Genomic DNA, 24,951 nt, shown 5'->3' with positions numbered 1-24,951 from the left:
CTTGAATTTGTGGATTAATGCACTGTCACTCATTGCTGGTGGGACAACCACTTTGAAATACCAGCGATATCTACTAGAACTAAACTTACATCTAGTCTATGGCCCTGGAATTCCACTCCACGTTACAAACCAACAGGGAGGAGTGCTTATATCTTCAAGAACATGCACAATAATGTTCAATGCAGCATTATTTGAAATAGCCAATAATTGGCAACAATCCAAATGTGTATCAGTGGGAGAATGGACAGATAAACTGTGGTGTATTAATATAACTCTATTATTCATATGATGGAATACATACTACAATGAATATACCACAATGAAAATGAATGTGCCACTGCCACACACAACAGCACGGATGATTCGCACAGACACGATGTTGACCAAAAGGACGCAGACTGAAAAAGTACATACTCTATCATTCCATTTACATGAAAGTCAACAGGCAAAAGGAATCCAAGATGACAGAGGTCAGCTGACTGGTGGCCTTGTGTGTGGGGTTGCTCATTGAAGGGGCCTTGTGAAGTGCAGGAACTGTTCTCTCCTTGTCTGGGTGGGGATTCCATTAGAGTAGACGTATGGAAAATCCCATTGAATTGTTCACTGGAGATGTGTGCACTCACTGCATGTGACTTATACTTGTGCATGTGACATTTACGTATATGTTGTCTTGCATATTAAATTATTTGTGTGTTTATCTTTATCATCTGTCTCTCCCCTTAGGACATAAACACCATGAGGGCAGAAATTTGTCTCTTCTTGTTCAGTGGTGTTACAGGTGAACACAACCCCCAGAACAGCACCTGGACCATAGTGGGTGCTCGGTGAAGAGTTATTAAGCAAATTATATTCTAATCTGAGTGGGATCATTTCAAATATTCTTCTTGTTTTGAATTATGCCTACTTCTTCGGGTAGGTGAGATTGTGTGTACCTATATTCTTAGGTCTGCTCTTTTTTTTCTCTTAACACTTCACTTAATAATCTGTGCATGTTGGTAGTCCACACACGGATATCCTTCTAAATATTTAATGGCTTTGTAGCGTTCCTTCCTGTAGATAAAGTGTCATTTGCCTAGTCAGTCTCACACTATGGGGCATGTGGGGTTTTCTAATATTTTACCTTCCTTTACAACACTGTGATCGTCTTTAAGCTAAGGTTTTCCTCTGGTTTTGGTTATTTTATTTGGGTAGATCCCTAAGCAGACCCCAGAAGGCAATGGGCAAGAACAGACAGTTTTATGCTTTTATAATAGATTATTTTATTGCTCTGCAGAGAGACTCATTTAATTTATGGTGCCACCAGCAAGGCATGTGGACCTCTTTCTCCAGTATGTTAGGCACTTCGGGCTCCACAATTTCATCTTAGGCTAGTTTCATCGGTTCATAAGCCTACCTTGAAGTTTTCCACCTTTACCTTTTGCTACTTGCTTATTGGCTGTGTATGTTTCCACCTGATGAATCACTGTGTAAGAATCTCTCTGTCTTAAACTCTGTTTAATGATTCTCCACCCCGGACTTAGTCAATTCTTCATTCACTGTTAAAACATGAGGTGGTGGCAGCCATTTCTCTATAGGCACAATGTAATTAATTGTAGTTCTATTCTAGGCTTCTTATCATATAGCGAGTGAATACACAAATTGATCACAATAATCAATGACTAAGTTTGTAAACCAAACATAACATAAAAAGCTAGCCCCCCATCTTTTGGGGGGGCTTTTTTGTACTAGACTGGACTGGCTGAGATGCCTTACAATACAACTATAAGGAGGTTTGGAGTGAAGATATAATCTTCCTGTTGGTAATCTTCTTGCTCATTGCTACTGTTTTTTTTTTGTGAGGAAGATTAGCCCTGAGCTAACATCTGTTGCCAATCCTCCTCTTTTTGTTGAGGAAGATTGGCCCTGGGGCTAACATCCATGCCCATCTTCCTCTGCTTTATTTGTGGGATGCCTGCCACAGCATGGCTTGATTAGCGGTTCACAGTTCCATGCCCAGCATGAACCCCATGCCCCCAAAGTGGAGCGTGTGAACTTAAGCACTACGCCACCAGGCCGGCCCCTCATTGCTACTATTTTAAGGCCTTTAAAGGGCAAATCATCTGTCTGCCTGCCCGTTTTGCCAATTCCGGGTGCGTGAGTGTCGCTAGGAGGCCTTAAATGGTAAATAGACAGTGGGAAAGGAGCTGTTTCTATGGTGACTTCATCCCTGATGTCCATGTCTGTGGCAGTGTCTAGGTACTTACATATTCAACTTTTGGTTACCCCTATGTGGGTGTAAAAAACAGAGAGGGTCTCAGACTGGACATTGTGAGTTTACAGTGTGTTGTAGGAACTTTCTGTACACCCGTCTCAGTCATGTGGATACCTTTTGTTTCCCTGGCTCCTCTGAGCCCATGCACTTCCCAGCAGGGCCCCCAGAAGCATGGCCAGCCACCCTCAGTCTTTCATCTTTAGCCTAGTGGGGTTGCTCCACCTCTGTTCCCGGTTGACCGTAGTGGTCCAGGTGCTGAAGACCACTGGACTCACTTTAGCTCTGGACCCTGGCTCCCTGCTGTGGGGGAGCCGGTCTGTCCTGTCTTCTCCACAGCACTCTGGTGCTTTCTACACATAGAATGCCCTGGCGACCACCTGACCTAGTTCTCCCCATCCTATGTGGGCACCTGTACAGGGCTCTGATGTGCTGAGGTGGGAGACTGACAACAAGGATGACCCCAACCCACTTCTTGGTGGATACCTTTTTATTTATTTATTTTTGGTGAGGAAGTTTCGCCCTGCACTAACATCTGTTGCCAATCCCCGCCCCCCCCCTTTTTTTTGCTTGAAGAAGATCAGTCCTGAGCTAACATCTGTTGCCAATCTTCCTCTATTTTTTGTATATGGGATGCCTCCACAGCATGGCTGATGAGTGCAGCAGGTCTGCACCCAGGAACCTGCGAACACGGTTCCACCGAAGTGAAGCGTGTCAGTCTTTAACTACTCAACCACGGAGCTGGCCCCTGGATACCTTTTAGAAATAAATTCTGTTCATCCTGTCTAGCCATGCCTCAGAACCTCCTGAAGAATTACTCTCCTGGCCCAGGCCTCAGTGCTGCCTGGCCCTGGACAATGTGCAGAGAGGTCCAAGGGGCCCTGTTGTCTGACAGCCAGTGTTATACCACTCCATGCCCTGTGCCCTGGAGGATCAGGCTGCCCAGCCCATCCACCCACCATCTCTGCCCAGCTCTCATTGTCTTGTCCCTGATCTGCAGCCTGGTGCCTGCAGCAACAGCCCCCAAGGCAAGATTGTTTCCAGGTCCTCCCTGCAGACAGACCCCTCTGCCAGCCTGTTGCCAGGGGAGTGAGTGCTCTGATCTCCGTTCTGCTAGCTAGAGTTGCCAGGGCAGTGTTTTCTATTTGCAGCTTTTGACCCATGGATGCTCACTAGAGTCCCTTAACCTTGACACTACTGACACTTTGGGCCACAGAATTCTTTGTAGTGGGGGGCTGTCCTGTGCATAGCACGGTGTTTAGCAGCATCCCCAACTGCTAATCCAAAAGATTCCAGTAACACCTCTCAGTTGTGGCAATCAGAAATGTCTACATACGTTGTCAAATGTCCCGTTGGGTCCAAAATCGCCCCCAGTTGAAGACAACTGATATAGTGCATGGAGACTAGCACTTAAAAAAAAAAAAAATAGGGATAGCATGGTGGCATAGTGGTTAGGTTAGTGGGCTCCGCTTTGGCAGCCTGGGGTTTGCAGGTTTGGATCCCAGGTGCGGACCTACACAGTGCTCACCAAGCCGTGCTGTGGTGGCGTCCCACATACAAAATAGAGGAAGATTGGCACAGATGTTAGCTGAGCGACAATCTACTTCACCAAAAAAAAAAAAAAAAAAGAATTTTACAAAATCAGAGTACACCAAATGTAGTTTAGTCTTTATTGATGACTTTTCAATTAGTTATTTCAATTAATAATATATGTATGTATGTCCTGGATCATAGGGTAAATGTGTGTTTTTTAAGTTTTGAAATATGAGACTTTTAAAAAATTTGCAAAAATAGTAAAAGAACTTCTCTACACCCCAGATGTTAACTTTTTCCACACTTGTTTTCTCCTCCCTCCCCCTCTGCCATCTCTTTCCCTCCCTCCCTCCTCTTGTTCTCACTATGCTCTGTAGGAGAAAAGGCATTTATAACAGAATCACCATACTCTGTTCTCTAAGCTGTCATTCCTGATGTTTGGATTTAGGTTCATAAGTGACAGTGGTTATAATCATCCTCACCTCTGTTGTCCTTTCCAGGTTAGGTCACACATGTCCTTGTCTATAGTTTGTGACAATTTACATAATGCATTCCTATTTTGAAAGTTTTAAAAGTTATCCAGGAAATTCTCGAGGACTAGGTATCCTGTTGTGTTATTATTATTTTTCTAATTTGCTATTCTTACTTCATTCAGAATCTTTCTTTATTTTAACACAGTTTGATATATTTGTGTTTGTTCCACTTGGTTGTAACATGAATTAACCATTAGCTGAGAAAAATGTTTCCCCATTTTTAGAAACTGGATTTTATTCATCTGTAACTGCCTTTTTGTTCTTGCTGTTGGACCGATGCTCTATTGATTTAGCTAATGTTTTCAGAGAATTAACTAATGGTTTTATAAGCATGTGGGTTAACCTTCAATATTTTTCTTCTTAGTATGGTTTCTTATTTTCTGTATTTTTCACCTTGAACTTTTTTCCTTTTCTAAATTCTTGAAGCCCTAGTTTGTCTTTCCTTATTCAAAATAAGATAAGCATGTAAAAAAGTTTTTTTCTAAATTCTAATTTGACAGCATCTTGTAAATGGTTATTTTTATTGTCTTATTTTCAGAGTAAAAAAATAAATATTCTTTGTAACCTGGATTTCAGTAAGTTTACACAGACAATATTTAAAAGACTTTAAAAAATTGTCATGAAGTGGGACTTTTTTTTTTTTATTGATGTTTTAATAGTTTTTAACATTGTGAAATTTTGGGTTGTACATTTTTGTTTGTCCGTCACCATATATATGTCTCCCTTCACCCCTTGTGCCCACCCCCCACCCCCCATTGCCCCTGGTAACCACAATACAGTTTTCTCTGTCCATGTGTTGGTTTATATTCCACATATGAGTGAGATCATACAGTGTTTGTCTTTCTCTTTCTGGCTTATTTCACTTAACATAATATGCTCCAGGCCCATCCATGTTGTTGCAAATGGGATGATTTTGTCTTTTTTATGGCTGAGTAGTATTCCATTGTATATATATACCACATTTTCTTAATCCAGTCGTCAGTTGACGGACACTTAGGTTGCTTCCACTTCTTGGCTATGGTGAATAATGCTGCAATGAACATAGGGGTGCATAAGCCTCTTTGGATTGTTGATTTCAGGTTCGTTGGATAGATTCTCAGTAGTGGGATGGCTGGGTCATAGGGCATCTCTATTTTTAATTCTTTGAGGAATCTCCATACCGTTTTCCACAGAGGCTGCACCAGTTTGCATTCCTACCAGCTGTGTATGAGGGTTCCTGTTTCTCCACATCCTCTCCAACACTTGTTCTTTTTTGTCTTGGTGATTATAGCCATTCTAATGGGCGTGAGGTGATATCTTAGTGTTGTTTTGATTTGCATTTCCCTGATGATTAGTGATGTTGAACATCTTTTCATGTGCCTATAGGCCATCTGTATATTTTCTTTGGAGAAGTGTCTGTTCATTTCCTCTGCCCATTTTTTGATCAGGTTGTTTGTTTTTTTGCTGTTCAGTTGTGTGAGTTCTTTATATATTATGGAGATCAACCCCTTGTCAGATGTATGTTTTGCAAATATTCTCTCCCAGCTGGTGGGTAGTCTGTTCATCTTGATTCTGGTTTCGTTTGTCTTATAGAAGCTCTTTAATCTGATAAAGTCCCACTTGTTTATTTTTTCTTTAGTTTCCCTAGTCTGGGTAGGCGTGTCATCTGAAAAGATTCCTTTATGACCAATGTCAAATAGTGTGTTGCCTATATTTTCTTCTATGAGTTTTATAGTTTCAGGTCTCACCTTCAGGTCTTTGATCCATTTTGAGTTAATTTTTGTGGATGGCGATAACAGATGGTCCATGAAGTGGGACTTTTTAATTCTACCGTTGGTATTTTTTATAATATGTAGTTTCATATTCTGAGGTAGTTTTATATAGAATTTCTGTTATTTTACCTTGAGACTTTAGAATAATAGCAGTAGAGCTGGAAGGAATTATGGAATGCAGACCAGAAGTCAGACTAGAGGCCCGTAGAGCAAATTTGTCACAATGTATTTTGATGTCCTGCACAGTATCATCTCAAAATATTAGAACTTGCTGACATTTTAAAATCAAGAGAGAGCACATGGAAATCCAGAAGATCTGGCAACACTGGGACTGAATTTCTGGGAGGTCACAACTGGCTGCAATCACTCCTCTCAGACCACTCTCCAGTTTCCCTAATCCCCACTGCTCCCTATTGCCTTTCACAGACCCATCGCACCCACTGGTACAATGTGGACCCTGCGTTTGAGAAGCTGCTGGGTCAGCCCTCCTCCTCCTTCTGCAGAATTGTCCTCTTCTTCTGAAGGGCCATCTGTGCTCTGGGCCCATCTCTTGTCTCCTCAGTGTCTTTGTCCTCTTTCCCCTGCATTCAACCTCTCTCCTTCTCACTACCTCAGTGTTTAAACACACGGAAATGTGTCCCGTATTTTAAAAAACATCTCTCTTTTCTCCTACTCACTTGGCTGCCAGTCTTTAATAGCCAGGATTGTCTTATTCACGGTGCCTACCATATGACCGAATCTGAATGATTGTTTCTTCAATAAAGGAATGACCAGATGGATGAATGCTAATGTAACAATATCCGTTCTACCTATTTTAATAGTTATTAATCTGTTTAATGTTAGCTTTTTTAAAAAAATTATTTTCTCAGTGGAATCTGGTAAATTTTCTGTCCCAAATTCATTATGTATAAATAAACTCAGAATGACAACTCCTTAAAGTATTACGAAAAATATAACAATTAAGAGGGCCAGCATTTGTGTGTGTGCACGGCTGCCATCACCTCCCCATGGGCCAAACTACCTGGAATTCACCTTGACCCTAGAGGCTGCATCCTGAGCCTGGACTCAGACCTGGCTCCTGGAGGACTGGCAAGATCTGAATGGGTGGGGAGCCTCTGCAACAGGCACTGAGCTCTGCCGGCCTCTGGTGACATCCCCCCCAGCTCCCCAGTTAGCAGAGATGCACAGACCTCTGACTTCTATGATTTAATAGCAATTAGGCAAAGTCTCTATGTCCTTCTCAACCTCCACTCCAGACTTTATCTTGGTGGTTGGAAACCTCTACTGAATCCTGCATTCATACCTTTCTATCCTAACAAAGTGTTACCTAATTTTAAAACTTATTTTTCTGTAGTACACCAACCTTGCCCTTTAATTTCTAAACCCATTTTTTTTTTTTAGAGTTCCATCGCGTCTGTTTTCACATATGCACTAAACCTTGTAATATCCTTTAAACAAAGGAAAATGAATCACAGGCCAAACTATGTCCTATTCTAGTTTTGAAATAGTCTTTTGCCTTCAAAGAGGAAAGTTGGCAGGTAGGACCTTATTCTTGTGGAGGTTATACCACAGGTCACAGATCACAGAGGGACCTCAAAGGCCATCTGAGCCACCTCTCTTGCCCAACCACACATGGGTCAGGAGCCACTGTCAAGCCTTGAACCGGAGAATCTGTGGCCCCGAACAGCCGAGGGGGCGCAAGGCCCACCTGACGGTGTCCTATGCGGAGTGATCCAGGCTCCCGGCTGGCCACCTGATTCTGGCCGCCGTGTGCAGCAGAACAGGCATCTGACGCCTCAGAGGACAGCTCTTCCCGCCTCAATCACACTCTGTCTGTGTCCACCTCAATGTGAGTCACAGTCCCTGTCAATGTGAGGGACATCCAGCTGGCTGCCAGGACATCTCTGGGGCTGCACCTCCACACCTTCCTCTTCGCTGGGACTGGTTCTGGATTTAGAGTCACAGTTTAGGCCATAGCTAATTGATTAGTTCACATTTGATGCTTATCATTCTTCCCCCCCCCACCCCCCCGACTGAAGTCCTTGAAAGTCCTTGAAAGGGAAACACTGAGACCACAGTTCCTTTTCTCTGCCCCTTGTCCTGGGTGGTCCTTCCCACACACTGAGAGTCTGTTGTGGAGGACAGGTGGCGGTCATGGATTATAAGGACTAGGAGGAGGTTTCAGACTCTTCTAGTCCTGCTCTTCCTGTGACGGGTGCTGATTTAAACCCTCCATTTCACAGGCACCGCTTTTTGTTCTTAACCTGGCATCTGAGCCCCCCAGAGCCCGCGGGAACTGGGCAGCCCAGGGACAAGGCTGAAATACCTAGTGGGGAGGGAAGGGAGAGAGCGTTATTCTTTACGGCTCAAGCTTGTCTCCCAAGCTCACTGCCACATCCCCAGGACCTAGCGGAATTCTCAATGGGGGCAGAGGAGCCAAGGAACCGGGTGAGCCCGAGCCAGGCGGCCTTCGGCGGTGTCCTTGCGACTGGACCTCGGCCCCCAAGTCCCCGCGACTCTGGCTGAAACGTATTCTACCTCCGCCGGCCTTGGGGGTGTGGTCGCCCAGGGTGTTGCCGCGTCTCGGGGGCGCGGCGGGGGCGGGGCCGGGAGGGTGGTGCGCGCATCAGGCCCCGCCTCGCCCCGGTCGGAGAAGAATTTCCAGTCCTTGTCTGTTGAGGCCCTCCAACTCAAAGTGCCAACACCAGCACCATGACCATGACCTTGGGTTACTGGGATGTCCGCAGGGTGACCGAGGGGTCCGCGCGTGCGGCTGGGATGGAGGCGGGCGGACGGGGAAACGCTTCGCAGCTGGGGACGGGTTCTGGAAGAAAGTTCCTCTTCTGGGCTTGCTGGAGCCCAGCCCCATCCTGCCGCCTGTCCTCTAAGGTGGGCGTGTGTGCGGGCGGCTGCGGGGTGCGTGGAATGTTACCCGGAGAGACAGGGAGCAGTCAGGCCCTTCCATCTCTGACCTCTACCCCGGCCTTCTGTCCCAGCGGGCTCACGCCATCCGCCTGCTCCTGGAGTACACAGACTCAAACTATGAGGAAAAGAAGTACACGATGGGGGACGGTAAAGGCATTCTCGTGGTGACCCGACTTCTGCCCAACTCATGCTGACTTGGTTCCAGGCACCCCATGGCCCGGCCACCTGTTGCTCACCTCTGCCGCCCTCCAGCAGCTGGAGCAGGGCCTGCCCTTTCCCTACCCCCTCTGAGGGTGCAGCTCTCCTGCCAAGGCAGGATGTGGGAGGGGATTGCTGGACCCCTGTCTCAGTAATTGGGATGGGTTCCCCTAACCCTGTATGAGCCTTACTCATGTAGGTTCCAGAGCCCCATTAGCGTTCTTCCCCCCAACCTGGAATGTGAGACTCAGCGGTTCAGATGCCAGATGCCCCTGGTCAGGGGTCTTGCCACTGACTCCTTGGAAGGTTCCCCCTACATGGGAAGGAAGGTGGGACTCTGGGAGGTTTGTTTCATTCATCTTCTCCACCACAGCTCCCGACTATGACAGAAGCCAGTGGCTGAAAGAAAAATTCAAGCTGGGCCTGGGCTTCCCCAGTGTAGGTGCAGGGGATGGGGGGCTGTGGGGACACATGAGAGGCTTTTTTCTCTATCTCCTGTCCCAGCTTCAAGGGGTCAGGATATGGGGCCTTCTGCGCAGCCTCTCCGCTTCCTGGTTCTCTTCACTGCCTTCCCTGATGCTCTATGTTCTAGCTCATTCATTCATTTTACAATGTAATTATTTAGTGCCTACAAGGGTCCAGACACTTTGAGTGCCAGGTTTCATCTCTGCCCTTGCTCAAGGGAGGGTGTGCAGGGGAGCCTGGTGGCCCAATCGACCAGGTGTTGTCCTTCCAGCTACCCTACTTAATTGATGGGGCTCACAAGATCATCCAGAGCAACGCCATCCTTCGCTACATTGCTCGCAAGCACAACCTATGTGAGTGGGCTGGGATTGGGGTGCAGGGGACAGGTGGCCATGCCCTGGGCTTGGCTGGGGTGGGATGTTGAGGAGGAGTCTCTGTTGTGTGGCCATAGGTGGGGAGACAAAAGAGGAGAAGATTCGCATGGACATTTTGGAGAATGAGGTTATGGACTCTCACATGGCCCTAGTCCTGCTCTGCTAAAACCTTGACCTTGTGAGTTTCATCTCAGTGGGCTGGCTTTGGACAGGGTTTAATGAGGAGACCGAATTCTTAAGTCCAATCTACACTGTTCCTATTTGCCTTTTGAACTCCTTGGAGCTAGTGATCTTCCAAGCTGGCCCCTATACTGCCACCAGAGAGACCTCATAACCCTCAATTATATCAAACAGCACTCCTGGGTCGGACCCAGTGAGTGTGCTTGGAGACGAGTGGTGACAGATGCAGGGACAGGGTGTATTGCTCTCTGCCCTGCCATTGCCTCTCAGAGATGGGAGGTGGTCCCCAGTAGGAGTCTAATGAACACAGGTTGGATTAATTCATAGCCAGGGCACCGAACCAGGTGCCGTCAGGAGGCATGGCTGTTCACCTCTGGCAGCTTGGGTCACACTCAGCCCTGGGGATGTCTGCCCCCCTGCCCAGGGAGTCTGTGTCTGAGGGTGGTGACAGCTGTTTTGTGCCTCAGGAGAAACTGAAGCCTGAGTACTTGGAGGCGCTCCTTGAAAAAGCGAAGCTCTTCTCACAGTTTCTGGGGAAGAGACCTTGGTTTGCAGGGGACCACGTAAGAGGAAGGCTTTGGGGAACAGTAGTTTGTCATTGTTCTCAGGCTTCAGAGTTGGGCGCCCATTTATGCTTGGCCTCTCTGCAGATCACCTATGTGGATTTCCTGGCTTATGACATCCTTGATTATCTGCGTATGTTTGAGCCCAAGTGCCTGGATGCATACCCAAACCTGAAGGACTTTATAGCCCACTTTGAGGTGATTCCTTGATCATCCTTCTATTTATGTCTTCTATCTTTCCTCTTCTCCCTAATTCTTTCCTAGTTTTGTAGCTAAAATGAAGAAAACTAGCATTCATTGAGGATTGTGATATCAGGATCTGTGCTGGGATTTCACGTATATTGTGTCAAATTTAATCTTTGCCACATTTCTACTGGGTAGAAGAATTATCACTTCTATTTTACAGATAAGGAAACTGAGGCTGAAAGGATAAGTAATTTGCTCAAGGTCACAGAGGCAGGACAGGCTGTGCTGGGCCCCCTGTTAGTGTCTGGCTTCCATGGGCAGCATATGTGCCAAAAAGCAAAGACTCAGGACCTTTTCCAGCCTGCATGACACAGCTCAAGACAATGTGGATGCCGGAGAATGTTCAGAAGTTTGTATATAGCTGGCATTAGTAGAGTTGAGACATGGTAGGATTGATGTTAAGCACCAAAGACACAGATGGTATTTACTTTTGATCTCCAGGAAGTTTGGCAGGAATCGGCTCCCTGTCGGGGGAGTTCTGAGATTCCAGGGCTGTGGTTGGTGCTGGGATTTGAGTCCACATGTGGGTGCCCCTGTGGAAGGAGTTTATCTTGACCTCTTCTGTTTGGGGCACTGCCTTACCCCCGTCTCTCTTTCCTTCTTCCAACCAGTTACCCAAGATTCTGTCTCAGCGATGGGCAGTACGTTTATTTTAGGTCCCATTCACTGATCTGATCTTCTCCTGTGCATGAGGCACTGGGTCAGGCACAGTGGGGATGCAAAGGTGAGGCAGCCCTGGAGTCCAGCCTCCTGGGGCTCAGTGCAGTTGGAGAGCTACAGGAACCAGGCTGTGTGGTGCGTGTGGGCCCAGCTGGCTGCGGGAGGAGCACAGCCTGGACCCCACTCACAGCTCATCAGTGGTCACCCAGATTCCGCTCGTGGAGAGCAACAAAGTCTGCTCTATTACAGATTTGGGAATTTGAGGCATTAGTCCAACGGTTTTTAGCCTACAGTCTGTTTTCCTTTCCCACTCCACATCAGGAAATCTGCTTTGTCAGCTAATTCTCATCAGCTCTGGTTCTGGTCCAGGCTGATAGGCCTCGGGGATTATGCAAGAGCTGGGATGACTGACTGGCAGGGAGGGATGAAGACAGCTGGGGCTACAGCCTGCATCTTGTTGGGGCCTGGCCATTTGTTACCCGCAGTCCCAGGATCTTTGAATCCTTTAGAGCTTACTGGACACTCTCTATATGGGAAGATGTTGCCCAAAGACACCTGCGTGTCATACCGCCTAGTTGGCTGCAGCAGGGCTGGGAGTGAGGAAGGTTGGGGCCCAGTGAGATTGGGCCCTGAGAACACGCCAAGCAAAGGGACAGTCTCCTTTAAGAGGAATAATTAGAGTCTGGCCTGGCTTGGCTGCTCCATATCCTCCTATCAGCTTTCTCTGAGGTTTTCCTGAGTCATTGGGTGAGATCTGGGCTCTTCTGTAAGCTGCACAGGCACATTCTGAGCCCCTTTGTTCTGCTAGGGGTCCCTCTGTGTGCAAACGCTGGGAAGCCAGGCGCCTCACTCTGCAGAAGGGTAATGTGTGTGCAGACAGGGAGGACAAGGCCTCCTGTGGTGAGGAGGGGGGGGGAGTGCAGCAGAAAGAGCACAGAGCAGGAGAGAGAGCCAGGCTGCATTCCAGCCCTCCCACTTACTGGCTGTGTGAGCATGAGGAAGGTGCTTAACCTGTGTGTGCCTCAGTTTCCCTTGTGATAAATGGTGAGTGTAGGACCCATCTTGTAGGGTAGTTGTGTGGAGGTTCTATACCTAGCTCCTATGGCTAGTGGATATAGAGGACCTGGCATAGTGTAGAGTCTCTTTGTGTGGTAACTCTTACTGAGAGATCCTGTTATTTACTGGAAATTCGAAGAGTTAACTTACCAGAGCTGGGGACCCCAGGAAGACTGTCTTCTGCCCAAACACCTGCCCCCACAAGGAAGCACTGTACCCGGGTCCCAAATTCATTATGCCTGGAGTGGTGCTGCCTGAGCCCTAGTGGGGCAGCAGACCCTGCGATCTGACATTTCTTTTTCCCACCCTCAGGGCCTGAAGAAGATCTCTGCCTACATGAAGACCAGCCACTTCCTCCCATGGCCTATGTGTCTAAAGACGGCCTTGTCGGGCAACAAGTAGGGCCTTAGAAGTCCAGGAGATGGGAGCAAGGAGTTAGAGCTGTGCCAGATGTCCGCAGCCCTGAAGAACAGCTAGACCTCCGTGCACCTAGAGCCAGCTGTCTTGCTTCTTTCTCTATCTTTTCTCGCCAAATGCCTTATTGGCCCCCTTTTCTCCCTCCCTCCCCACTTTTCCTCCAAGCCCCTTAAAGCTTCAGCTCCCCACTTTTCTTCAGTGAAGCCCCCCCACCCCCCAGTATGTTATTCTTTCTGCCCTAAAGCCAGCCAGTCTGTCCTTCCCTTCATTTGTTGCTCTGCTTGAGAGGCTGGCCCAGACCCCTGGCCTGTGGAGCTCAGCCCTGAGCTCCCAGCACTGCCCTGAAGACCAGTATTGGCCTGGCATGCAGGCGTTGCTCCCCCAGTGTGGGCCCTGCCCTGCCCTGCCCTGCCAGATCCCCAGTAAAGCCTTAATCACACCTGCTGTGTCTTGTCTTCTTCCTTCTGACCACATAGACTCAGAATTTACTGTGTTGGAGGTGTGGGGGCATCCATTTTTCCTTCTGCTGTCCATTGCAGGGGCTGGGTGGATGGGGATGTGTGTGTATGTGTGTGGTGGGGGCTACAGGTGGGATTATAAGGTTTCTTGTTCATTTTGATGTCTCTTTCATCTCTGCGCCTCAGTCTGGGGTCACCACGGAAGAGGGGCCCTCTGTTCCTGGGTCTCACCTTAATTCGGCCTTCATGGATTGCCTTCTGTTAAGTTGCAGTGCTCTGTGTCATGGTTCTTGTGTGGTGGGGAAGCGAGTTGAGCAGTCCACCGGTGGTGTGGGATCTGACTACCTTCTGTCATCCTTTCTTGGTAGTTTTCCCTTCTTTAGATACCCTTCCTCTGCGCTCTTACAACATATCTCAGTAAAACATATCTCACTGTATCATAATTGTTGTTTTATTTGATTTCTTTTCCAACTTGATCAGAAATTCATTAAGGAGAGAATCTATGTTTTATTCAACTTTTTACCTCTATTATATATCACAGTGCCAGGCACACAGCAAATGTTCAATAAAAGTTGGAAATTTGAAGGAATTATCTCTAGGTAAGACCCCAGGCAAACTGTACAGCCATGTTTGGGATTTAGACCTCTAGGTATTGTTAATTTCAGCCACTGGAGATACACAATAAAGTTCAGAAGGTTTTACATCTATAGATCTGGCAGAATGAGCCATTAACTCTGACTTAAGCATTTACTAGGCTGTAGCTGCACTTTGAATAACTTGACCTGAGATGGGAAGGCCTGGTGTGCTGGGCCAAAGGTACACAAATTGGCTAACTTTTGCTCATTCTCCCAGACCTGTAGATTGGTGTGGGCATTTTATGTTGGGACATCTGCAAAAGAGCAGGACTCATCGGATAAGCATCTGATGAGCAGGTTCCTCAAGCAGTGGCCGGATAGTGGAGCTGGGTCTTATGAAGGCACAGCCTTGAGACTTAGCTCGTAACAGGAGAAGATCTGGAGAAGAATCCTGTTGGGCATTTGTCCAGAGGGTCACTGTCTTGCAGTTATTAAACAGAAAGGGAGCAATAGCAATAATGTTAAAAGTCATTGAGAAATCAATAATTAATTAAAAAAGGTAAAACTGGTAAGATAAAAGTTCAGCAAAGCTAAAAGTTTATGAAACTGCTATGATCAAAGTTAGTTAAGCCAAAATCTTATTAAACTTTAATGTAAAGACAGAAGGTATAGAAGGAAAAAAAAAAAAGGAAAGAAGTAATAGAAATTAGGAGTGACACTATGACAAAAGATAAGTAGAGGGAGTAAAAATATTAAATCAGAGTAAAACATGGAGAAAATAGAGAAAACCCAAGGAAGCCACTTCCCTTTATGCAAGTGAGGCAGAAGTTGCCTGCATCACAATCATTCACATTCCATTCGAGAGGTTCAGTTGTGTGGCTGTACCTTGTCACACGGGCAGACCCATATTTGGACAGAAGAATGGATTTTGGTGGCCAACTGCAGTCACTCCCACACCCAGAAAAGTGGGGATAAAGGTTAAACCCAAGTTCAGGAGAAACCTTAGGTTTCAGCCAGTGGTTTAGAGCAGGTAGGAGAGGGACTAAGGTAGTGAAGACAAGGTCTTTATCTTCAGAGGGACCCAGGGGGAGAGGTGTATCACCTAGGGTTCCTTGCTGCTGAAAGAGGAAGTGATTTATCAGAGGTATCAGGTAGCACATGAATCCCTGGGAGGGCCCAGGGTGTTGGCCTTGGAAGCTGGGTGACCAGGAAGTGCGCCTAATCACCTGTGAGACTGTTCTAGAGAAAGCCCCACAGCCCTTACTGGGCACAGACACTGGAGCTCCTGCCCTGACATATGGCACCAGATGGGAGTGTCTCACCACTGCTGCCTCCAGAATCCTGATCCCTCCTCGACTACCCTCGCCAGAAAACAAATTCTCAGGGCCTGCTTCTTCGGAACTGAAGTCCTGCACAATGGTGTGCAATTAACAGGGCCTGGGTCACAGGCCTGGGCCTCAGCCACAGGGGAGGCTGGCAGAATGAGTGCATGAACTAGGACTAAGTTCTGCTGTATATAACTGATTAGTAACAGTGGCTTAAATAGGACAGAAGTTCATTTCTCGTGTTCAAGAAGTCCTGGAAGGAGACAGTTAAGTACTGGTAAAGCAGGCTTCATAGTAGCTTTAATGACTTAGCTTCTTAACTTAATGCTCCATTATCCTCTGCATGTGGTTTCCATTCTCTGTGTCACCTCATAGTCTGAAATGGCCACTAGAGCCCCATCATACCTGAGTTCCAAACAGCATGGGGGAGAAAGAGGAACAGGGTTGTTCTTTCCCTCTTATGGAAACTTCCTGGAAGTAACATACAACTCTTCTTTTTTTTTTTTTTTTTTAAAGATTTTATTTATTTATTTTTCCCCCAAAGCCCCAGTAGATAGTTGTCTGTCATAGCTGCACATCCTTCTAGTTGCTGCATGTGGGACACGGCCTCAGCATGGCCGGAGGAGCGGTGCGTCGGTGCTCACCCGGGATCCGAACCTGGGCCACCAGCAGCGGAGCGCGCACGCTTAACCACTAAGCCACGGGACCGGCCCCACAACTCTTCTACTTATATCTCATTGGGTTGAAACTCATTGGAAATTACATCTTTTGCCTGAGAAACAAGAAATGACAGCAGAAATGACCACAGAAGACAGGAGATAGATATCACGGGTCAACTAGCAGTCCTCTACCTTGGGGAGGTGGGACTTAAAATGTGAGAATAATTCCCCACCTATAAGGAGGATGTTTCAAAGATGCAGAGGATAGATGCCTGACATAAACATATTCTTTTTCATATGTGCATTTCCAAACAACCATTACTACAGCCACCACCATGAAATGCTCCTCCTAACGTAATGCAACCATCCCCTGTATAAACACAACACACCGCCCCTCTTTGCCCAAAACAAGAACGACTTAAAGTGTCATCAACTAGTGTACCCAGTTCCAAGTCTGGGCTCTCTGGGTAACATTCAGATGGATATGTTTAAAATGACAGTCTAAAGTATACTGTCATTGACTCCCAATTCACCCTATGTAAAACGGTAGGGGAATGGGAGGTGGACAAAGGGAATACAGGTGAGCCCTATACTGCAGTTGGACACAGCCTGCACTCAGATTTGCAGAGAAGCTGTTTTGCATTTGTTTACAAGGCTTATAGGATGCCCTCGTTTGGTGAGAGGATTCCCTAGAGATGTTGCCTAATAAGGCTTTCATACTAAACACTGATATCAGCAAACTAAAGTCAATTCCTGGATTGGCTCTTGTCTCCATCGCTCTGGTGACCCCACTTTCAGAGTCACCGTCATCCCACTTTCTTAGCCTGCATTTTCCTGACTTGTGTGGCATGATGAGGAAATCTTTACTGATGACAGACACACAGAGACCAGCGTGTCATTACATAGTAACTCAAGACTTGGAAGCAGAGAATAAGAGGGGCCCATCATGATGGACTTCAGAAAACTCTTCCGTTCAATGCTAATTGTCATATTCCTACTTAATCAGATCTGGATTTGCCCAATAGCAATTAGGTCAAGTCTGTGTCCTCCTCTACCCCTACTCTACACTTTATCTTGGTGGTCTGAAACCATTATTGAATACAGGGTTCATACCTTTCTATCCTAACAAGTGTTACCTAATTTTAAAACTTAGTTTTCTGTAGTGCATCAACCTTGCACTTTAATTTGTAAACTCATTTTTTTTTTTTGGTGCGGAAGATTGGCCCTGAGCTAACATCTGTGCCCATCTTCCTCTATTTTGTATGTGGGACACCTCCACAGCATGGTTTGATGAGTGGTGTGTAGGTCCATGCCCAGGATCTCAACCTGCAAACCCCGGGCCACCAAAGCGGAGCCCGCGAACTTAATCGCTACGCCACTGGGCTGGCCCATATACTCATTTTTTTTAAAGGTCCACTTATCTGTTTTCACATATCCACTAAACCTTGTAATATCTTTTAAACAAAGGAAAATGAACCACAGGCCAAACTATGTTCTATTCTCCTAGTTTTGTAATAGTCTTCTACCGTCAAAGAGGAAAGCTGGCAGGTAGGACCTTGTTCTTGTGGAGGTTGTGCCACAGATCACAGAGAGACTTCCAAGTCCATCCTTGCCACCCTCTCATACCCAGCCACACACGGGTCAGAAGCCAGTGTCAGGGCTCGAAGTAGTGAATCTGTGGCCCTGGACAGCCAAGGATCCACAGGGCCCACCCTGACTGTGGTCCTGTGGGGAGCACTGCAGGCTCCTGGCTGTCTACCCCCATCTGGCCACCCTCTGCAGCAGGACAGACATTTGACCCTCAGAAGGCAGCTCTTTCCTCCCGACTCACATTCCATCCGTGACCACCACAGTCCCTGTCACTGTCCCTGTCAATGTGCAGGACATCTAGCAGGCTGCCAGGACATCTCGGTTTGCACCTATATACCCTGCCTGCCTCTTAGCTGGGACTGGATCTGGTTTAGATTCTCAAGTTAGCCCATAAAGATAATTGATTAATTTACATTTGATCCTTATGTGGACAGATTTTTGGGACCCCTCTCCGTGGTCTAACAGGTGAATCTAGCAAGCAAACTGCACAGGCTTTAAGTCAGTACAATAAAATCCGTGCTGTACTGTGAAGCAGCAGTGCAGGCCACCTTCAGCCTGTGTCAAAATGACCTTGTAACCACACACCTCATGACTGAAGACACCAGCTGGACAGATCCACAACACAAAAAGATAAAGGGGTACCTTCCTCTCACGTTTCTCAGCTGCATTTTTTAGAGATTGAGGAAATAATTATCGACCCTGGTCCTTGTCTCCCTCCACACATAGAAAACGTCAACGTCTCTGAACTTGTTTGATGTATAACCAAGAAATTCTTGTTTATGTTACCTTCAATGTACAACCTAGAGAAAAGCCCAGACGTACTCTATACCTTTATTTGAAATCTAGTTGTCAGTTTTTTCTTTTCCCTTCCCTGTACATACACTGTTTTGCGAAAGAGCTGCACTTAAACTCACAGCCCTCGGAGCAGTACCATCAGAGCGCTCTGCTGAACTGTATCACCGGATTTGAATTCCTCATGCCGATTACTGACTAAACTCCTTCAGTGATATCACCTAGACTCTTTACTTCAGTCGACACTTATCATTCTTAGCCCCATGACTGAAGGGCTGGTCCTCCCAAGTCCTTGAAAGGAAAACACTGAGACCACAGTTCCTTTTCTCTGCCCCTTGTCCTGGGTGGTCCTTCCCACCCCACTGAGAGTCTGTTGTGGAGGACAGGTGGCGGTTGCGGATTATAAGGACTGGGAGGCGCTTTCGGACTGTGCTGAGTCCTGCTCTTCCTGTGACGGGTGCTGATTTAAACTCTCCATTTCACAGGCACCACCTTTTAGCCTTAACCTGGCATCTGAGCCCCCCAGAGCCCGCGGGAACTAGGCAGCCTAGGGACACAGCTAAGAGATGCCTGGACGGGAAGAGAAGGGAGAGAGCTTTGTTCATTTTCCAGTTCAGGCCTGTCTCCCAACATCACTGCCAACTCCCTGGGACCTAGTAGAGTCTGAATGGGGGCAGGGGAAGCGGGCGAGCCCGAGCCAGGCGGGCTTCCGCAACCCAGCAACCAGAGCTCAGCTCCGAGTCCTCGCGACCCTGGCTGAACAGGATCTTACCTCCCACTGCCTCGGGGCTGGGGTCTGCTCGGACGTCAACGCGCCTCCCGGGCGCGGCGGGGGCGGGGCCTGGAGGGCTGGGCGCGCGTCAGGCCCCGCCTCGCCCCACCCCCGGTCACAGGATGAATTCCAGTCCCAGCTCTACTGAGGCCCCTGCATTCACAGCGCAAGCACCAGCACCATGGCTATGACCTTGGGTTACTGGGACATCCGAGGGGTGAGCGAGGGAGGGATCCTCCAGGGCAGCTGGGATGGAGGCGGGCGGGCAGGGAAACGCTGCGCAGCTGGGGACCGGTTCTGGCAGAAGGTTCCTCCTCCGGGGCTTGCTGGAGCCCAGCCCCATCCTGCCGCCTGTCCTCTCAGGTGGGAGAGTGTGTGGGAGGCTGGGGTGTGTGTGAGGTTACCTGGAGAGAAAGGCAGCAGTCAGGCCCCTCCAGCTCTGACCTCTGCCCCGGCCTTCTGTCCCAGCTGGCTCACGCCATCCGCCTGCTCCTGGAGTACACAGACTCAAACTATGAGGAAAAGAAGTACACGGTGGGGGACGGTAAAGGCGTCCTCGTGGTGTCCCGACTTCTGCCCAACTCATGCTGACTTGGTTCCAGGCACCCCATGGCCCGGCCACCTGTTGCTCACCTCTGCCGCCCTCCAGCAGCTGGAGCAGGGCCTGCCCCTTCCCTACCCCCTCTGAGGGTGCAGCTCTCCTGCCAAGGCAGGATGTGGGAGGGGATTGCTGGACCCCCTGTCTCAGTAATTGGGATGGGTTCCCCTTAGAGTTGCCTAAACCCTGTGTGAGCCTTACTCATGTAGGTTCCAGAGCCTCATTAGTGTTCTTATCCCGAGACCTGGAATGTGAGACTTAGTGGTTCAGATTCCAGATCCAGCCAGTCAGGAGTCTTGCCACTGACTCCTTGGAAGCTTCCCCCGCCTCGGGAAGGAGGGTTGGACTCTGGGGAGGTTTGTTTCACTCATCTTCTCCACCACAGCTCCCGACTATGACAGAAGCGAGTGGCTGAATGAAAAATTCAAGCTGGGCCTGGACTTCCCCAACGTAGGTTCAGGGGTTGGGGGTGCTGTTGGGGCAAGTGAGCAGTTCTCTTCTCCATCTCCTGTCCCAGATTCTAGGCGTTGGGATCCGGTGCCTTCTGCTTGCCTCTCAGCTTCCTGGTTCTCTTCACTGCCTTCCCGTGATGCTCTATGTTCCAGCTCATTCATTCATTTTACATTATAATTATTTAGTGCCTACGAGGGGCCAGGCACTGTGAGTGCCAGGTTTCATCTCTGCCCTTGCTCAAGGAGGGGTGCAGGGGAGCCTGGTGGCACAAGTGACCTGCCCATGTTGCCCTTTCAGCTGCCCTACTTAATTGATGGGGCTCACAAGATCACCCAGAGCAACGCCATCCTTCGCTACATTGCTCGCAAGCACAACCTATGTGAGTGGGCTGGGGTTGGGGTGCAGGGGACAGGTGGCCATGCACTGGGCTTGGCTGGGGTGGGATGTTGAGGGTGAGTCTCTGTTGTGTGGCCGTAGGTGGGGAGACAGAAGAGGAGAAGATTCGTGTGGACATTTTGGAGAATGAGGTTATGGACACTCGCATGCACCTGGCCAGAGTCTGCTACAGCGCTGACTTTGTGAGTCCCATCTCAGTGGGCTGGGTTTGGACAGGGTTTTGATAAGGAGACTGGACTCTTGTGTCCCATCTACACTGGTCCTGTTTGCCCTTTGGATTCCTTGAGGCTGCTGATCTTCCAAGCTGGTCCCTATGCTGCCACCAGAGTGACCCTCATAACCCCAAACTGCATCAAGTGAAAACTCTGACTTCCCACCAATCTTAGGATAGAATCCAGAAGAGTCTGGGTGGAAATTAGTTCCTACACAGTGTGTTTACCTTGTAAGCCGAGTGCTGTCTCCTTGACACCCTTAGGCATCAGGACATTAGCTGAGTAGTCAGTTCAGGGTCAGCCACAGGACATTTGCACCTCTCCTTCCTTCCTTTCAGCCTCTCAGATTCTACCTGTCTCTCTGGAAACTACTCAAATATTCATCCATTCTCCTGTCATCCACCTGCTAGACCTTAGGATTTCTTTCCCTGAGTCATTTTAGTTCTTTGCTTATTTAATTCTGCCCGACAGGAGTCCAGAGCTCTGCCAGGTTCCCACAGCACTCCTGGGTCTGACCCATGGTGTTTGGAGATGAGTGGTGACAGATGCAGGGACAGTGTGCTATTGCTCTCTGCCTTCCCATTGCTTCTCACAGATGGGAGCTGGCCCCCAGTAGGAGTCTAATGAACACAGGTTGGATTAAATCACAGCCTGGACACCCACCCGCTGCAGTTAGGGGACATGGCTGCTCACCCGTGGCAGCTGGGGGTCGTGCACAGCCCTGGGGAGGCCTGCCCCCTGCGCAGGGAGTCTGTGTCTGAGGGTGGTGACAGCTGTTTTGTGCCTCAGGAGAAACTGAAGCCTGAGTACTTGGAGGCGCTTCCTGAAAAGGTGAAGCTCTTCTCACAGTTTCTGGGGAACCTGCCCTGGTTTGCAGGGGATAAGGTAAGAGGAAGGCTTTGGGATGGGGAATTGTCATTCTTCGCAGGTTTCAGAGTTTGGTACCCATTTCCTTGGCCTTTCTGTAGATCACTTTTGTGGATTTCATTGCTTATGACCTCCTTGAGCGACTTCATATGTTTGAGCCCAAGTGTCTGGATGCATTCCCAAACCTGAAGGACTTCATGGCCCGCTTTGAGGTGATTTCCCTGATCCTCCTTCTATTTATATCCCTTTTGTTTTGCTTTTTTCCCTGATGCTTTCCTACTCCTGGAGCCAAAATGAAGAGTAACTAGCATTTACTGAGGACTTGCATTATGCCAAGATCTGTGCTCAGGATATTACATATCTTGTATCATATTTAATCTTTACCACACTCTTACTGGAATGTTACTGATAAGGAAACTGAGGCTGAAAGGATAAGTAATTTGCTCAAGGACAGCCAGTGCTGGGCTCCCTGGCAGTGTCTGGCTTCTCTGGGCAGCATTCAGTGGCTCTCCCTTTCCTGTGCCAAAAAGAGCAGGCTCAGGTCCTTTTCCAGCCTGAGTGACACAGCTCAGGACAATGTGGATGAAGGATAACGTTCAGGAGTGTGTATGTAGCTGGCATTAGTAGAGTTGAGACATGGTAGGATTGATGTTAAGTACCAAAGACACAGAAGATATTTGCTCTTGATCTCCAGGAAGCTTGGCAGGAATCTGCTCCCCGTTGGGGGTAGTTGTGAGATTCCAGGGCTGTGGTTGGTGCTGGGATTTGAGTCCACATGTGGGTGCCCCTGTGGAAGGATTGTGTCTTGACATCATCTGTTGTGGGGCACTGCCTTACCCTATCTCCCTTTCCTTCTTCTTTCCACTTACCCAAGATTCTGTCTCAGCGATGGGCAGTACATTTATTTTAGGTCCCATTCACTGATCTGATCTTCTCCTGTGCATGAGGCACTGTGTCAGGCACAGTGGGGATGCAAAGGTGAGGCAGCCCTGGAGCCCAGCCTCCTGGGGCTCAGTGCAGTTGGAGAGCTACAGCAACCAGGCTGTGTGGTGCGTGTGGGCCCAGCTGGCTGCAGGAGGAGCACAGGCTGGACTCCACTCACAGCTCATCAGTGTTCACCAGGGTCCACTCCTGGAGAGCAGCAAAGTCTGCTTTATTGCAGATTTGGGAATTTGAGACATTAGTGCAACAGGTTTTTCAGCCTATAGTCTGTTTTCCTTTCCCACTCCCCATCACAAAATCTGCTTTGTCAGCTAGTTCTCATCAGCTCTGGTTCTGGTCCAGACTGATTGGCCTGGAGATTATGCAAGAGCTGGGATGACTGACTGGCAGGGAGGGATGAGGACAGCTGGGGCAGTACTTTGTGGCCCGTTGGGGCCTGGCCCACTGATACAGGCAGTGCCAGGGTATTTGAATCCTTGTGAACTTACTGGACACTCCTATGTGGAAGATGGTGCCCAAATATATCTGCAGGTCATACCGCCTAGTTGGCTGCAGCAGGGCTGGGAGCGAGGTAGGTTGTGGCCCAGTGAGATTGGGCCCTGATAACACACCAAGCAAAGGGACATTCTCCTTTAAGAGAAATAATTCGAGTCTGACCTGGCTTTGCTGCTCCACATCGTCATATCACCTTTCATTGAGGTTTTGCTGAGTCATTGGGTGAGATGTGGCCTCTTCTGTAAGCTGCACAGGCACATTCTGAGCCCCTTTGTTCTGCTAGGGGGCCCTCTGTGAGCAAAGCCTGGGAAGCCAGGAGCCTCAGTCTGCAAGAGGGGAATGTTTGTGCAGACAGGGAGGACAAGGCCTCCTGTGGTGAGGAGAGGGGGGGAGTGCAGCAGAAAGAGCACAGAGCAGGAGAGAGAGCCAGGCTGCATTCCAGCCCTCCCACTTACTGGCTGTGTGAGCATGAGGAAGCTGCTTAACCTGTGTGAATAAGTACCTTGTGATAAATGGTGAAAGTAGAACCTGTCTTGTAGGGTAGTGTGTGGAGATTCTATCCCTATATCATATCCCTAGTGCATATACAGCACCTTGCACACTGTAGAGTCCCCATCTGTGTAACTGTTTTTAAGAGATCACATTAGTTCCAGGAAATTACAAGAGTTAACTTACCAGAGGTGGGGATCTCCAGAAAGACTGTCTTCTACCCCAACACTTGACCCCATGAGGAAGTGCTGTACCAGGGTCCTGAATTTGTTCTGCCTGAAGTTGTGCTGCCTGAGCCCCAGTGGGGCAGCAGACCCTGAGATCTGACCTCCTTTTTCCCACCTTCAGGGCCTGAAGAAGATCTCTGCCTACATGAAGACCAGCCGCTTCCTCCCCAGCCCTGTATTTCTAAAGATGGCCTTGTGGGGCAACAAGTAGAGCCCTGTATGGCCAGGAGAGGGAACGAGGAGCCAGTGCCATGATTGCTGCCCTAGGGCCCTGGAGAACAGCTGGACCCTCCTGCACTCCCATAGTCACCCCTTTTGTTCTTTTTTCCTTCCTTTCTTTACCCACCCGCACTCAGTCCTTATTTAGCCCCTTTCCTTCTCCCTGTCCCTATTCATCCAGGCCCTTTAAAGCTTCAGTTCCCTACTTTCTTCAGCAAGGTCCCTCCAACGTTATCCTTCCTGCACTAAAGTTAACCAGACTGTCCTCCCTTCGGTGGGTGCTCTGCGTTGAGGTCTCTAGGCAGACCCCTGGCCTGTAGAGCTTGTCCCTGAGCTCCCAGCACTGCCCTGAAGACCAATATTGGCCTGACGTGCAGGCCCTGCTCTGCCCACGTAGTCCCTGCCCAGCCCTGCCTGATCCCCAGTAAAGCCTTAATCACACCTGCTGTGTCTTGTCTTATTCTCTCCTGGCCGCCTGAACTCTCCCACTGGCCCTGCTGCTGTGTGTCTTAGTGAGTAGGGCCCGGAGGTGGTGGGAATCCCCACTGGAGAGAACTAGCATTCCCTTTCCCTTCTACATTGTCTGGCTTTATCACATGTGTAAGGTCTCTAGGATCCTATCTCTACTCTTTTCTCAGATGCCTTCAAGACACCCTCTCCAGGCTTGCTGCACAGCTGTCATTGGGACCTTGTTTCTTGGTTTAGTCCCTCATTTTCCCAGGTACCTGTGAGA

The 24,951-nt window shown here is 48.5% G+C and overlaps 3 protein-coding genes across 5 annotated transcripts; all 3 read left to right on the top strand.

Annotated features, from left to right (window-relative positions):
* Positions 1-9,017: 9,017 nt before the first annotated feature.
* Positions 9,018-13,588, top strand: LOC147918024 (glutathione S-transferase Mu 5-like). The gene is made up of 5 exons (XM_087445958.1): positions 9,018-9,137; positions 9,562-9,626; positions 9,925-10,006; positions 10,105-10,968; positions 13,045-13,588. Exons 1-4 carry the CDS (start codon positions 9,128-9,130, stop codon positions 10,191-10,193), a joined length of 246 nt encoding a protein of 81 aa, XP_087302084.1. The 5' UTR covers positions 9,018-9,127; the 3' UTR covers positions 10,194-10,968; positions 13,045-13,588.
* LOC147918025 (glutathione S-transferase Mu 1-like) lies at positions 10,567-13,134 on the top strand. The gene is made up of 3 exons (XM_087417865.1): positions 10,567-10,770; positions 10,858-10,968; positions 13,045-13,134. Exons 1-3 carry the CDS (start codon positions 10,567-10,569, stop codon positions 13,132-13,134), a joined length of 405 nt encoding a protein of 134 aa, XP_087273991.1.
* Positions 13,589-19,444: 5,856 nt separating the features above from the next.
* Positions 19,445-24,659, top strand: LOC101400038 (glutathione S-transferase Mu 2). 3 transcript variants are annotated; one of them, XM_087445945.1, is made up of 8 exons: positions 19,445-19,537; positions 19,789-19,864; positions 20,304-20,368; positions 20,669-20,750; positions 20,849-20,949; positions 21,769-21,864; positions 21,948-22,031; positions 24,124-24,659. In XM_087445945.1, exons 1-8 carry the CDS (start codon positions 19,502-19,504, stop codon positions 24,208-24,210), a joined length of 627 nt encoding a protein of 208 aa, XP_087302071.1. In that variant the 5' UTR covers positions 19,445-19,501; the 3' UTR covers positions 24,211-24,659. The 3 variants fall into 3 exon arrangements, with proteins under 3 accessions (XP_087302071.1, XP_004420768.1, XP_087302075.1); XM_004420711.3 differs by having other exon boundaries at positions 21,948-22,058; positions 24,121-24,659; XM_087445949.1 differs by lacking the exon at positions 21,948-22,031 and having other exon boundaries at positions 24,121-24,659.
* The last annotated feature ends 292 nt before the right edge of the window (positions 24,660-24,951 follow it).

This window comes from Ceratotherium simum, chromosome 2 (assembly GCF_057802395.1).
Source record: "Ceratotherium simum simum isolate JZ-2026a chromosome 2, ASM5780239v1, whole genome shotgun sequence".
Taxonomy (NCBI): Eukaryota; Metazoa; Chordata; class Mammalia; order Perissodactyla; family Rhinocerotidae; genus Ceratotherium; species Ceratotherium simum.
The sequence above is the reverse complement of the archived record's forward strand: the minus strand, read 5'-3'. Positions and strand labels throughout refer to the sequence as shown.

Excerpts from the sequence above, each read along its gene's own strand:
- LOC147918024 (XM_087445958.1), top strand. Across the intron at positions 9,627-9,924 it reads TGGGCCTGGGCTTCCCCAGT|CTACCCTACTTAATTGATGG; the intron begins GTAGGTGCAGGG and ends TTGTCCTTCCAG. Across the intron at positions 10,007-10,104 it reads TGCTCGCAAGCACAACCTAT|GTGGGGAGACAAAAGAGGAG; the intron begins GTGAGTGGGCTG and ends GTGTGGCCATAG.
- LOC147918025 (XM_087417865.1), top strand. The coding sequence starts at position 10,567 with ATGGCTGTTCACCTCTGGCAGCTTGGGTCACACTCAGCCCTGGGGATG. Across the intron at positions 10,771-10,857 it reads CTTGGTTTGCAGGGGACCAC|ATCACCTATGTGGATTTCCT; the intron begins GTAAGAGGAAGG and ends GCCTCTCTGCAG. Across the intron at positions 10,969-13,044 it reads ACTTTATAGCCCACTTTGAG|GGCCTGAAGAAGATCTCTGC; the intron begins GTGATTCCTTGA and ends TCCCACCCTCAG.
- LOC101400038 (XM_004420711.3), top strand. The coding sequence starts at position 19,502 with ATGGCTATGACCTTGGGTTACTGGGACATCCGAGGG. Across the intron at positions 19,865-20,303 it reads GAAGTACACGGTGGGGGACG|CTCCCGACTATGACAGAAGC; the intron begins GTAAAGGCGTCC and ends TCTCCACCACAG. Across the intron at positions 21,865-21,947 it reads CCTGGTTTGCAGGGGATAAG|ATCACTTTTGTGGATTTCAT; the intron begins GTAAGAGGAAGG and ends GCCTTTCTGTAG.